This window comes from Alosa pseudoharengus, unplaced genomic scaffold (genome assembly GCF_046254945.1).
Source record: "Alosa pseudoharengus isolate Yale_2024_CS ecotype anadromous, Long Island Sound unplaced genomic scaffold, YU_APseudo_1.1 YU_APseudo_1.1_scf_20, whole genome shotgun sequence".
Classification (NCBI taxonomy): domain Eukaryota; kingdom Metazoa; phylum Chordata; class Actinopteri; order Clupeiformes; family Clupeidae; genus Alosa; species Alosa pseudoharengus.
In genome coordinates this window covers 4,915,276-4,930,346 of record NW_027468664.1, presented here as the reverse complement: position 1 = coordinate 4,930,346, position 15,071 = coordinate 4,915,276, and the positions used below count along the sequence as shown (strand labels likewise).

Genomic DNA, 15,071 nt, shown 5'->3' with positions numbered 1-15,071 from the left:
GTCATCTGAGCTTGGCCAGTTGTGAGCAGATTGGTGGCCACAGTTGACCCGTAGTGCCTGCGAGCACTCTCCACCACCATCTCTTCGTCCTCCCACTCTCTCATTAGCTCTGGCACTTAGTACTCCTCACGTAGAGAGCCACACACACACACACACACACACGGCAGACATGGGCTGCTTAGAGCCCAATCAGGGACACTGGCTGTAATTAGTGGCGTCATTGTCGGTCGCTTTCCCCGCAAGTGTTGCGTGATGCCAGGGAACACCGCTGCTCCCTGTTGTCTCCCTGTATGGCAATAATGTTTCATCCTTATCTCTGTTTCTGTGTGTGTGTGTGTGTGTGTGTGTGTGTGTGTGTGTGTGAATGCATTCAGGGCTTGATCAGCATGCAAATTGCTGAAGGTGAATTTATTTATGTAAATGAAAGCGTGAAGCACGGCTTCTGCACACAAATCATTTTAACGCCGGATTCCGACTGTTGGGGAAGGGAAGTATTCAAAAGTGAGGCAGAAAAAAAGGCTTGAACAAGCCGCTTGTATAGAGTAATAAAAAAAAACGGACTGTTGGGTTTAATTTGACTGCTTTGACATTAGCTAAACTCTGCTTGCCTCTGCAGGCAGAGCTGTTTGTGGATGTTCAGCGTGGCGAGTCTTATTCCACTATAAATGCACATTTTAATCTGTGTGTGAGTGCGGAGGCCTGTGCCATGCTGGTCAGGGATCAGCCTCTGTCTTAGCGCTCGTAGGCAGCCGTTTGTTGTGGGCAATTCTTTTTTTCCTTTTTTCTCCTCACCCCCCCATCCCCCAATGCCCCTTGGTTCTCGTCAGAGCATTTCTCTTTCAGCTAGTTGTTCTATTTGGATTTTTTCTTGTGTGTGAGTAATTTTTTTCATTCCTGTGATGGAATGCATTTGATTTTTAAAAAATAAAACCCTTTTTCCAGGTATGAGATATGTAAACTTGCTAAGGTTAAAATGTGAGCTAATATGGTAATTTTAAAGAGCTTTGCATACATAAGGCTTTTGATTGGTGCTGGGTGGGAGTAGAAGTCAGATTAAGTGTACGCGTGCAACTAAAGTTAGAAGACACGGCTTGTGCACAAGCACAGTGGGAAGGGCTGGGATGAAGCCCAGGAAGTAGTTCTGTTGCACGCCGGTGACAAATGTCATCTCCAAAACCTGCCAGAGCGGCAGCACAGCCGGCACAGACGCTGTCAACTGTCGTAATAGGAGATCCAGAGTGGGAAGTCTGTCTCTTTGCCTCTCTCTCTCTCTCTCTCTCTCTCTCTCTCTCTCTCTCTCTCTCTCTCTCTCTCTCTCTCTCTCTCTCTCTCTCTCTCTCTCTCTCTCTCTCTCTCTCTCTCTCTCTTTCTCTCTCTTTCTCTCTCTCTCTCTCTCTCTCGCTCTCTTTCTCTCTCTCTCTCTCTCTCTCTCTCTTTCTCTATCCATCTATCCATCCATCCATCCCACGGTCTGTCTTTCTCTCCCACGGTCTCTGTCTTTCTCTCCATCTTAGATACACATGTACACATCCTTTGTGCTCTATAGCAAGCCATTATCTGTCAGGCTCAAATGACTTTGTTTGAGTGCAAGGTATTTACTTTGATTTAAGCCATCGGGCTTACTGAAGGATAACAGTTATTTGTGAGTGAAAGGAGTGTTTGTGTTTTGTCTGGCTGCTTTAACACTGCATTGTAAAGCATAAACAAATGTCCCCCAAATATTAGCATCCACTGACTGAAACCAAGTTCCTGTTTCACCAGCCTCCAAATTACAGAAGCTTTATGAATTCCAAGTAGGCAAACTATTATTCTGTTGCAACAGGACCCCTTGAACCATACTGCAGCCCTGCAGGAAACACACACAGGCAGCTTGGCTGCTATTCTGCCTCTGTTTGGAGTGCCTGAGGATCTGAGACTTTGTAATGCAGTTACTGAAGAGGCTCTGTTCGGAGTGTGAGGGCGCCGTGCGGGACCTGCGCTGGCCGGTGGCCTGGATATGGCCACTGATGAGAAAAGCGAGAGGGTCAGCACAGATGCAATTATGGGATGGATGGGGGAGAGCAGGAGTCAGTGGGAAGTACCCAGCTCAGCAGAAACGCGGCGAGCGGCTCACTTGTCTTGCGCTGCTCTCTGACCCTGGCCTGTCCTCCCGCACCCCCGCGCCCCGCGCCTGCCAGGGCCGTCCGCCTCCGCGGTGGCGTGCCAGCTGACATCTGCCGGAGACCCAGCTGACCCGCCCCTGCGTCTCCGCACAACCGCTCACCCACACGCCAGCCGCGCGGCCCTAATGATGATGGCGGCGGCGCTGCCTGGCTGATGAATGCCACGGTTGACATCTCTCATTTGCAGCTGAGTAGCTGTGGATATATTTGGTGACATTCACAGTTTTCAATAATTGTGGAGCGCGCGCGCCTGTCTTTCTTTTAAACTCGGTGCTCCGCGGCCAATGTTTTGCCAGATTGATTTATTCACTGTTAATGAGGATAAGTTGTTTGTATGATGCGTTTCTGTGTGAGAGTGAAAGTGTCTGGGAGGGGTGTGAGATTACCGACGCTGTTTGCCTCACCCTTGTGGAAAAACATGCGCGGCACATCTGCAGATATCTTCCTGTTGGAGCATGCTGGGTGACACCTCTGTGAGCTCGTCGGTTCAATACACACCTTTGTGTGTGTGAATGTACACACATCTGTCATGCATCTGTATTTAGGTGTATGTGTGTGTGTGTGTGTTATGACGCACGAGCAACTTGTCGAGTGTGTGATGGGTACACAGCATGCTTCCTTTTGAGGCGAGGTGGATGGGTACGCTTTGGCAGGGTGATTAATTCATCCATGTCACATATTAGATGAAAGCCAGGCATTCAATAACATGTCTGCACTGATTAAGACCTTCTCTGTAAATGATTGTGATTTTTCCTTTCCCCAAAAATATAATGCCTTTCTAGAAGTGGCCTGTGACAGCTCGGTAATTACATTGTTTGAGATGACAGCACAGTGACCGATGTTGTGGTGCGAGTACGTGATTGTGTGTATGCGTGTGGCGATATGCCGATTGTGCAGCTCTGTTGTCCCTGTCAGTGTGTGTGTGTGTGTGTGTGTGTGTGTGTGCCGTTGCGAGTGTTGTGGAGTGGATCTTTATCTGGCGGAGGTTATTGATTGAGGGCCCCCTGTGCTCTCTCTGCAGATACGGTGCATCGCCACCTGCAGCAGTATGAGGTGGAGTACCTGCAGTTTGCCTTCCGCTGGATGAACAACTTGCTGATGAGGGAGCTGCCCCTGCGCTGCACCATCCGACTCTGGGACACCTACCAGGTACAGTACCCCCTCCACCAATACACTACCAGGTACAGCACCCCCTCCACCAATACACTACCAGGTACAGCACCCCCTCCACCAATACACTACCAGGTACAGCACCCCCTCCACCAATACACTACCAGGTACAGCACCCCCTCCACCAATACACTCTCTCTTTCTCTCTTTCTCTCTTTCTCTCTCCCTCACCCTGTCACACCCTGTCATCTTCTCATTTTTCTCTCGTTTTCTTTTTCACTCTCTAATGTGCTCGATACACACACACACACGCGCGCGCACGCACGCACACACACACACACGTGTATGCGCACACACACGCACGCACGCACGCACGCACGCACGCACGCACACATACCAGCTCCACCACATTCTGACATGTGCGCTGTGATGTGACAGCTTTCTAATGTGGCCATTAGATTCAGATTAAAAGATTCTCAAGACAGTTCTCAGTACATTATCCATCCATTAACTGCTCAAGTGCAAGTTCTTGCATCCACATTTGCATGCACAGAAGTTGGCAAAAAACAGGAAGGAAAATGTTCGGAAACGGAAACGACCGTTGACGAATGGCGGCGTTCGGTGATGACCAAGTTGACATTTGAAGGCTACCAGCCGATAGACGCACTGTACAGAAGCCCATTTGTGTAGGTAAATGAAGACGGGAAGTGATGTCACCAGGAGGCTTTTAAGGACGGGTGAGAACTCCGCACCACCTGTGCTCATCACCTCCTCCTCCTCCTCCTCCTCGCGCCTCCTCCTCGCCATCTCTTAAATACCTGCCTCCGCAGGCGCCGCTCCCCCGGGCCTCTTTATCAGCCCGTCTCCCACTACAGAGGAACGAGCTGAGCATAAGCTCTACAATTACGCCTCCAAACTCGGCGCTGTGTGTCATCTGTTAATGCATTTCCCCCAGCTCCCTCCTAATAATCATGCGTCTCTGAAGCTACAAGCTTGGCCATCTCTCTGCCTTAAACATGTAAAAAAAAAAAGGCTTTTGTCGGACACCAGATGCCTGTGTTACGGCTCCGCTTCTTTAGGATGCAATATTCATTTGGACATTGGTGGAAACTCAAGCAGCATATCAAGAGACTGTCAAGTGTGAATGGTCTCTCCTCCATGATGGGAATACAACTGCTTTTGTTGCCTCATAAACATCAATCTGGGAGACTTGTAAGGGCTAGTCAGAGGGCTAAGCAGAGCTATAGCCATCGTGATGGATGCACAGTTGCCCTCTCATGTCAACTGCGTTGGTGACATGGATCAAGCTCAGCTCAAGTGCCTACAGTATAGGTTGTTACCAGATTTATTTGCTGTCTTTAGATGACGAATGTATGTAGTTATTTTTTTGTATTCTTAGTATATCTCTTACACAGGGAGCCTATGTACTAAACTATATGGTGCTATCAGGGGGTGTTTGGTTTTGTCATGACACCTACCTTTGTGCCTATAGTACTGATCTCAGTCTTCTTGGTGGGTGTTACTTAGCACATGACATAGTGTGTGTTCATATTGCCTTGGTTTATTTTCAGAGAGCGGTGCATGTATTTCCTCAGGTTCTGTAAAAAGTTAATGTGTGGGAATACTGCCTATTGCTTATTAGCTCTGTAGAGTAGCCTATAGCGTACCATGTATACATTTCAGCGTGTTACAATGGGAGAAGACAGGCAATGGTTAATGAGACCAGAGGAACCTTTAAGGGGACCACCGCGATGCATCGCGATCAAGGCACAGAGGACTGCTTGAGTGAATGTCTGTCCATCTTGATTAAACGTACACCAGGACACCTCTAAAGAAGCCAGACGTGCCAGTGAATGGCTCTAAGTGGCGGCTGTTGCTGAGCACGGAGCACCTCTTAACAGCACATGTGGGAGCCCAATAATGGGGGTTTGTGTCTACATTGTGCTACATACTGCTGGGGTGGAGTGCGGAGATGGAGGGCAGCCTTGGCATTGATTGGGATGCTTGTTGACATGTGTACTTTGGTTGTGAGAGTGCTCTCACTTGTTAGGTGAGGCTTAAGTCAATAATGCAAGGATATTACTTAATACACAATATTGATTGTCCACTCTCCAAAGTAAAAAGCGGAGATGCACTCTGCAAAAAGTAATGTATTATACACATTAAACTGTATTAAGTGATTAGTTGTCTTAATTGCTGCTGAAATTTGGTGAGGATATAATTAGATCCCCTCTGCATATGTTATAGTATTACCTCCACAAAGGAAGCCGTTTTTCATGTGTTTTTTTTCTGAATTGGCTGTAAGCAGGATTACATAAAAACTGCCAACCTGATTTCCATGACACTTGATGGAAAGGTGTAACAGCTGAAGGAAGAGCTCATTCAGTTTTGTGAGATTCCGCAATTTGGCCTTGGCAAAGGTCTGTGCTCTCCGAGTGCCCTTCTAGTCCACAGATGAAACTATAGAGAATCTAGAGTAAGAAAGGTCATTAGAGAGCCTGGCTGCTCACACAGCATGTGTTTAACTGTGTATGCTACACCATGCATTTCAGCCTTTAGCATTATGATTATGTAAACGATAATCAACTGAGGTTCTGGAGGCGTCAACACCTCCATCGCTCACCAGTGGCATTTCATCTCTCTCTCTTCAGAAACGCAGGAATGCATATTTGCCAAGTGAATATTTGCAGGTGGCCCTCACACACTCCTTTTCAAAGGCTAATGATTATCTTCAGGAGCACCCTCTCAGTCCCAGGAGCAGTGAAGTGCCTGGAGGAGGTCCTCAGCCCAGAGAGCCCTCTCTCTCAGCGCGCCGTGGCAGAGGGGGGGTGGGCAGCGACACGCCGAGCTTAAATCAGCTGCTCACCCTGCGGGAACAGAGATGGGAAAATTAAACGCGGAGAGGTTGACCTTTTGTGCTAACGACTGCGCTTGAGTTACTCGCCGCAGTGTTATGGGCCGGTTAACACATCGCCAACAACCTGTCCTCCGAGACCAACTCCTCCCTCCATCTGTCTTTCTCGCAAAAAAAAACAAAAAAAAACACAGCCTCCGTTTGTCATGTGCGGCCCCAAAAAAAGTAGAGCACCTTGCAGCCTTGCCATGGAGGTGCCTGTCTGGAAAAGGAGCATTGAGAAACATCATCAGCTGTACCCTGCCAGTTACGGGAGTGTGGCCCTCTTATCAGGCCCTCCTACACACACTATTGTACAGTGCTGTGAGCTGCTCTTGCACAGACCAGCATCTCTGTGGGACAAATACAGTTATATTCTCTTAATATATTCTCTTAATATCTTAACAACTCCTAGCTTGACTCATGAGGCTCATGTCACAGTGGGGAGGCATACCGAAACACATCGTCTTTCTTCCACATTCATCCACATTTCTCCAGGTTCTGCCTATACCCGCTTCTAGGTAGACTGAGCTAAGCTTACCTTAGCTTATTTCTCTACTGGGCTGCGTATTCCTCAACAGTACAGGGGCCAGAAATAGAATGAAATTCATCCCATGAATGTTTAATGCATAACCAAATTGAGTGAAAATGACTGCTGGCTCTCACCCTCCCTTGCCCACCATGACAATCTGTGTCATAGTAGCTCACCTTAAAGATCCTGATGGCCAGAATTAGCCGAGTTTCGTGAATGAATATTTCATGCAGCCCCTGAAAACAGCATGCTGCAGCCAGCTGGCTATCTCTTAGAAGAATAGCCTACGAGTTATTAATATGGCATGCGTTCCCGCTTCATGTACTTAATGCTTTTACTACTCGTCGTCATCCCTATAGCTGTTTGTTTAGGGGTTTCTTTAGAGGTGAGCATACATGTTGCATAAACCTGCCACGTGGCTTTCAGATGTCTGTCGAGTGCTTTCATGTAAATGAAAACGGACACAAGTAAAAGCTTTTGTAAAGTACCATTTGAGTGTGGGGCAAGTATAGATTGCAGAAGCCTTTGTTTGCATTGAGAGCCTCAGAGCCAAACATAGAAGCCTCTCCGATGGGAAGGCTGTGGTAGAGAGCCTGCTTCTGGATTCCACATGGATGCAGGCTCCATGTGGCTGTTCATTTGTCAAATCCGTATGATCGCTCCTCAGTAACTTGATTAAAAACTCCTAATATGGATGCACTGACCAATTATGGTCATTATGGCCCACTCCTCTGAGGTCCCTCTCCATCAGAGTATTTAATTTCTGCTGTAATTGAACCAATTAAGCCCCCTCCTTCTATTCTAAGATGTCCAAAAGGAGCTGCTGGTCTTCTGCCCGGTGCTGGCCAGAGACGCTAATTCAGCCCAGTCCATCAGATGTCGAGACAGAATTTGACTTGTCTGGATGTTTGACTGGATGCTAGGACAATATGTGAATCCCAGGTATTTTTTGGAATGGCTAACTGCTCTAGCAAATAGGCCCTTAATGGGCTCAAATGGTGCAGTGGCATTACCCATGCAAGCCATGGTGCAGTGGCATTACCCATGCAAGCCATGGTGCAGTAGCATTACCCATGCAAGCCATGGTGCAGTGGCTGTCAGGAGAGTCCGACTGCAGGACCAGAGGGACAGAGGTAGCCTCCCTGCTAATGACTTCATTAGAGCTGCGCTGTCTCTCATTGCAGCTTCACAGAGTAGTTTAACCTGAGAACGGTACCAGTCCCAAGGTGGTACTTTCCTGTGCTGTGTCTGCACTAATGCCATCTGCCTGCTGTGTGTGTGTGTGTGTGTGTGTGTGTGTGTGTGTGTGTGTGTGCGTGTGTGCACACATGCGCTTCTGCATATTTACCATTAATAATGTTGTGGATATATGGCTAGTTACCCACCTATTAAATGCAGAGATCAGTGAGAATACTTAATCAAGTGAGGTGTACTTTACATGGAGCAATTATTAGTCATGCCTCACCTGAGGCAGCTGTTCATACTGAGCTTTTATCAGAGCTAAAGCCCAAATGTTCAAGATTTGGTGTCTTTTTCTAATATATATAATATATTATATTATATTATATTATATTATATATATAACCTATTTACGTTCTATTAACATAATGAGGATTCGTTTTTTTTTTTCCAGATTAGGTATTAAATGAAGCAGCAAGGCCTATACGGTTTGTCTTACTAATAGCTGTAAGGACATCAGGTTACATCAGATGTATCAGCCAGCGCCTTCAGTTCCATGCTCTTTCATTTTGTCTTTCTGAAGTGCGTCTGTAATCCTCTGCATATGCGTCCACTGCTGAACTCAGTCACCATTACCCTGGTCACTGCTGAACTCAGTCACCATTACCCTGGTCACTGCTGAGCTCAGTCACCATTACCCTGGTCACTGCTGAGCTCAGTCACCATTACCTTGGTCACTGCTGAGCTCAGTCACCATTACCCTGGTCACTGCTGAGCTCAGTCACCATTACCCTGGTCACTGCTGAGCTCAGTCACCATTACCCTGGTCACTGCTGAACTCAGTCACCATTACCCTGGTCACTGCTGAACTCAGTCACCATTACCCTAATCACTGTGGCTCCTGGAACCAGACCTACTCTCTTCTCTCATCTGTTTTGTTTTGTTTCGTGTTTTCCAGTAGAGTGCTTGCATGAACATTTAAAAGACAAAAGTAATGTAGTAAGTAGCATTGGTCCAAGCACTTATTTTTAATAAACTGGCTGACTTAGCTGTTTACCAAGGTTACAAAAGTGAAGCTCATCTTTAATTAGCTGATCCAGGATCAATTTTAATTACCATCTTAATGTGACTAAAAGAAGAGGTCACTGATATAAAGAAATGCTCTTAATGGTTTCCTTTGTCAGCACATAAACATTTGAATGGAAAGCCACTGCACTGCAGAGAGAGTTTGCAATGGGGCCAGTTCTGAGCACCTTTTCAAATCCCCAAATGACAAATGGGAAACCCAGGAGGCTCACAGGCTTGCTTGGTACGAATGGTAAACAAGAACTGAGCAGCTAGTGCGTGCTCAGAGGCCTGTGTAACAACACTCCGTAATTATTGAGATGTGAATCACAGTTTTTCCTTTTCTGTTCAGTTGAGATTTATTGATATAGCTCCGTAGCATATGAACATGTCTAATGGCGTTTTTCCTAGCCCAGCTTGAACAGGAACCTAGATAATATAGCAAATACCGTATTTTCCGGACTATAAGTCGCACTTTTTTTATAGTTTGGCTGGTCCTGCGACTCAGGTGCAACATATATATATTTATATATATGTTTTTTTCCTCTTGATGACACATTTTTTGACTAGTTCGACTTGTACTCCGGTGCGACTTATAGTCCGGAAAATACGGTATATGGTATAGTTCCTCTATTCGGAATCTATCCTGAATCTTTCTAAGTAATTCCTACACTATTCACAGTTGGTTGCATCCGGTGACTCCCAAGGTCCCATTATATCCCATTTTCCTCAGCCTTTGGTCCACATCAAAGTGCTGGAGGCAGAAATTCCTTCTGGAGCATCTTAAAGTTGGGAGTGTTAGGGAATAGGGAGCTATCTCCTGACTCCGCCACTGGAGCGTGCAGCCCGGGCCACAGCAAATGAAATGCTTGCCTCTGCAGTAGACTCAAGTTCAGCTCTTTCAGCCATAGTGAGGAGTGAAAGTCATCCAGTGGGCTAAACTTTAATGGGTTTTGCTCGCAACAGTGCAGCCAATTAGTAAATGTGTCTGATAATGTCTCACCACTTTGCTAGGTCAGAAACTTCGATTCAGGCATTTGGTGTGCAGGGGGGATGAGAATCGGTTAACCTGACTGGCCTGTGTTCTCAGGAATGACCACAATGTCTCCCACTGTTTCTTGCTGACTCTTGAAATATTGGATCTACATCAGAGCAAGTTTTTGGGGCTGCGGTTGACAGTCTCCAAAGTATTCCTGCATATTTTGTCTTCGAAGAAGATGTGTTTTTGCTGAGAACGGGATGGGATACCTTTATACACATATATTTGACCATGCAAAACCTCATCGGCCAATACATACCTTTATACACATATATTTGACCATGCAAAACCTTATCGGCCAATAAATACCTTTTATACACATATATTTGACCATGCAAAACCTCATCGGCCAATAAATATTAGTTGGGTGCAAAGATTCTAGAAGAGAGTTCTAGAATCTTTGGTTGGGTGTGATCACTCATGGATGCAGTATGAGTACGTTTTAGAGTTTTAGTTTTGATTTTGCCAGAAGGATCTTGTTAGTGTGATGGTGAAGTAGGCGTGATAAGTCATTAGTAGTCAGTGAAGAAGACATGGTCAAGGCCCTGCATCATTTGGCTCTTCATCTAATGGCCAGTTGCATTTTGCACTTGCCTCTCATGTGTCCGGTCCATCAGGTCTGCAGGTGTCTTGTCTGTCAAGGGGATTTCATCAGTTACAGAAGCGCCTGCAGGATGTCCTCGGGCTGTTAACCTCTGCCCATAGCTAGGCTGAATTAATTGTGTGATTTCCTGCTCAGTGTCATGACATTGCATGTACCCCGGTGAGGTGCGGATTGTCTTTGCCAAATGACCAACGCCTCCGCCCGCACGCACGCACATCAATAGTGCAAATAAATTATTGAGCTGTCTCGCGATGAAAGGGAATGAGGCTGTGGAGCAGGCAGGCAGGCAGAGGAAGAGTTGCATGCCAATATGACACAGTTTCCCACAGGATGTATTTTTTGAAAGGTCCCCTTGAGCAGTCTCATCTACACATTTCACACTGGTTTTTGTCAACAAAATGTAACAATGGTGTGTGTGTGTGTGTGTGTGTGTGTGTGTGTGTGTGTGTGTGTGTGTGTGTGTGTGTGTGTGTGTGTGTGTGTGTGTGTGTGTTTGTGTTTGTGTTTGTGTTTGTGTTTGTGTGTGTGTGTGTGTGTGTGTGTGTGTGTGTGTGTGTGTGTGTGTGTGTGTGTGTGTGTGTGTGTGTGTGTGTGTGTGTGTGTGTGTGTGTGTGTGTGTGTGTGTGTGTGTGTTTTGCATGTGCACTATTCCATTTCCATAGAAGCAGAGTCTCCAGCAGGAGAGGCCTGCGGCTGACTCCACACAGTGAGGGGCTTGTGTGTGTGTGTGTGTGGGGCTGCTGTTGAGTGAGTGAAGCTCCGAGAGCTGACTGTGGGAGAGGGCTGCTGGTGAGCACGGCTGATCTGTCCGCAGACCCAGCACAGAGAGCTGCACAACGGCTTCATGAGCAGCATATGGGGAACTGCTGCGAGTCAGACAGCCAGCTGAATTTGCCATCACTGTTCATTACAGTGCAAACTAGTAGCCGCTAGAGCTGTGCAAGGACGTCCCTAGAGCCTCGGCTCCCACTACACACTTTTCTTCCCTTCCTCCTCCTCCTCTTCTTCTTCTTCCTCCTCCTTTCTTTGCTTTGGGCGTTCACAAGCCTATGTGTTACAACTCAGATGGAGTCTGAGAAAGGGCTGCCCGGATCGTTTTCCAAGCGTGGCATTAACAAGTGCCATGGTGTGAATGTGCTTTAGCACGTTGGGGGTGCTAAGGAGCATGGTGATTTTCTCCAGGCTGTCCTGGCTGTCCTGGGGAAGAAGACAGCAGTGAGCTGTAGCAGAGAGGCTCAAGGCACCCAGCAGTTGTAGTGGGGTTGGGCTGATGCTGAGGGGATGACAGACTGTAGTGGGATTGGGCCGATGCTAAGGGGATGACAGACTGTCATTGCTCCTTCATTTCTAGCACACTCCAGTCTCTTACACTGTGTACGTAAGGCTACTATGTACCTTTCCTCCATGTAGGCCTAATTCTGTCAGAGTAAGTCCTATAGTGGGCTGCTACTGGTCATATTCCTCCTTTTGGGGAGATGTGGATGCTTCACTGGAGTTTCTTCTCCTCTTCTGAAAGGAGAAATCTTCTCAGTCCTCTCTTCTGAATAATGCTCAAAGCTGTGTTCACAGGTCGGCGCCCTGCTTGGTAGTGTGGTTGCCTGTGTTTTTCGCCAGCGCTGCTCAAAAGTGTGATAGTCTGGGCAGACCGACTCGGCCCTGGCCACCTGCCCCCTTCCGCACACCTCCCCGTTGGCTTCGCCGAGCTCCCGTCGGCCGGCAGCGAGCCTCATGCACTTTTCATTGGCTGCCAATCCAGATATAGCGCTGCGCTGGAGGGCATTGTCGCAAAGAGGGTCCCTGGAGGCTCCTGGACCTCCGACCCGGGCCCCTTACCCATCCCCAGGGCCGTCCTAATGATTGCCCTCTGTTTTCTGACACAGAAAAGCCAATACCCAGCAGGCAGGGCCGAGGTCAGCCATGCGGCCTGGAACATCAATATTTCATTGCCCTCCTTCTCTATAAAAACACCCAGCGCTCCCTACCCTCCCTGTGCCTCTCCTACAGAACCTCGCTCACTTAAGGTGCTCTCTCTCCACCACAGCAGAGCCCCTTAAAGGGGCAGTGGGCATTTGTGGGCCACTGCTATACGTGGAGGCGGCAGGGGACCCGTGGCGTCATGTGTTGAGCTGCGTCTGACCGCTGCCCACACGTGCACATGGCGGCCGGTGGTGGTGATGTAGCGCGGGCCTCCCGTGGGTCGGGAGAGGTCAGGGGGGAGCACGGCGCCGGCCTGAAGCCCACTTGCGTACAGCGCAGCCTCCGCTTAAGATATCCTCCCCAAGAGGACATGCTGAAAGAAGGCCTATTAGCCCCCATACACCTGTACACGTGTTCAACTGTATTAGATCTGTGCAAGTACCGAGTAGAAAGTGAATTTAATATGAACTAGAAGCCCAAGCAGCAGTGGATGGCGGGGAAGCATGCACTAACTGCATAAGCACTACATGTGGGCAGTTTGAAATGTAGTTATGAGCACTGTGTGGATTGTCTGTAGGCTCGAAACTTTCTGAGGAATAACGAACACTTCTAGACCTCCTGTCGTTTTCTAGCATGTAAAAGATTGGAATTGTGTAAAGAGAATACTCAGCTCTTTGGAGATGCACTTTTGCCATATACTGTAGAGTGAGCTGCTGTTTTAAGGCCAAATGAGTGGTGTATTTGGAGGAGAGCAGTCCTAGTAGTACCTGCCACAGCAGTTTTTAGCCCATAACGCTGCATTACTCCCCAGTTTGATGGGCAGCAGTATCTTGCAGCTATTGTAAGAGAAGGCGTGCCCCCCTCCATGAAGATGCTGTTCACTTCCGACTTTGCCTGGCCTCTCTTCCCCTCTAATCTTGCAAGTGCAAAATAAAGTGTGTGTGTGTGTGAGAGGGGAAATAGAGAGTGCCAGAATGTGGCTAATCACTGGCTTTAAGGCTGAGTGGTCATCACTCTCCTGGTTACTCACCAGGTACTTCCACATCAACTGCACGAGGAGCAGAGGCTCAGAGACACATACACATGGAAACCAATATGCCCCCCACACACAGGGCCTGAGAAGTGTGTGTGTGTGTGTGTGTGTGTGTGTGTGTGTGTGTGTGTGTGTGTGTGTGTGTGTGTGTGTTTCAAAGAGAGGGTTAGAGAGTAACCTACACATAGAGCAAACTTTTAGAGATGAATTGTGGGAATGTAGCCTCGTGGTCCAGGAGAAGCAGACAGGTTTAGGTGTAAAAAGGTTTATTGACTCAGCGGATATACTCCGAAAACACCCGTGAAAAGTAAAAAATATTAATTACAAAAAACAATGACTCGTAGACAAAATACAAACAAAAACGCGGAGTCACACATTGGACTATAATAAGCCGCACAATCATCCTAACCACTCACAGCAGTGTCAGGTACGCACAACATGTGCAATCCAGAGGCCTCACCTTCTCCCTCCACAGGGATTTAAAGTGATCAGGTGACCTCCCCTAATTGAAAAAACAGGCCTGCTCCTTATTAGGCTAATCAGCCAATTTGGGTACCCAGGGGCACACGCCCCTTCTTGCGCAACTACACAAACTAAATCAAAGAACCTGCAGTTGAAATCATAACACGCTCACTGGCAGAAAAATAACAGTAAAAGAATCTGTGCACTCTGCCAATGGTACATACCACCTACAATAAAAAAACATGCCAAAAAACATAATTAAAAGTATAAACATAGTGACAGTGTGGGTCACTCTGTCACATGAATGTTTAACGAATGTACTACACACACACACACATATACACCCATACACCCACCTCACAAATATGTTAAGGAGCCTGGAGAATTGCTACTCAGAAGGCTCAGACAGACACACACAGAATCTCTCAGGAAGGCACAAACAGACACACACACACACACACACACACACACACACACACACACACACACACACACTTAGTGCAGTGTATGTGCTGAGGGCAAAGGGGATTTGTCCTCCCGCCTGTGCTTCATATCTTGCAGGTAGGGGAGTAAATAAAGTAATAAAGCACGGCAGCGGTGTGTCACAGTGTGATAGGCCTCCCCCCATCCTCCCCCATCTCCCCCCATCTCCCCCCATCCTCCGCCCTCTCCCCCCTGGACAGCCAGTCCCTCAACGCCTCTGATTAAGGCTGGGAGGTTAGACCAATAGGCAATCATCACCCAGGACATAACTCACAGCAGCTCTGTCTGTAAGCTGCTCGCCCTTTCTCCTCTCTCGCTCTCCTTTTCTCCCTCTCTCTCTCTTTCTCTCTCTCACACTGACTCTCTCGCTCTCTCTCTTTCTCTCTCTCACACTGACTCTCTCGCTCTCTCTCTCTCTCTCTTTCTCTCTCTCACACTGACTCTCTCGCTCTCTCTCTCTCTCTCTTTCTCTCTCTCACACTGACTCTCTCGCTCTCTCTCTCTCTTTCTCTCTCTCATACTGACTCTCTCGCTCTCTCTCTCTCTCTCTCCCTTGCTCTCTCTCACACTGTCTCTCTCTCTTTCTCTCTCT

At 47.6% G+C, this 15,071-nt stretch overlaps 1 protein-coding gene across 3 annotated transcripts in view; it reads left to right on the top strand.

The window, feature by feature from the left end:
* The window catches only part of tbc1d22a (TBC1 domain family, member 22a), a 102,154-nt gene that overhangs the window by 68,677 nt on the left and 18,406 nt on the right, over positions 1 to 15,071 (top strand). For all 3 annotated transcript variants that reach the window (XM_076296295.1, XM_076296296.1, XM_076296294.1), the window contains one exon: positions 3,184 to 3,311. In XM_076296295.1, the coding sequence (XP_076152410.1) occupies positions 3,184 to 3,311 (128 nt within the window). The remainder of the gene's footprint in view (positions 1 to 3,183; positions 3,312 to 15,071) is intronic.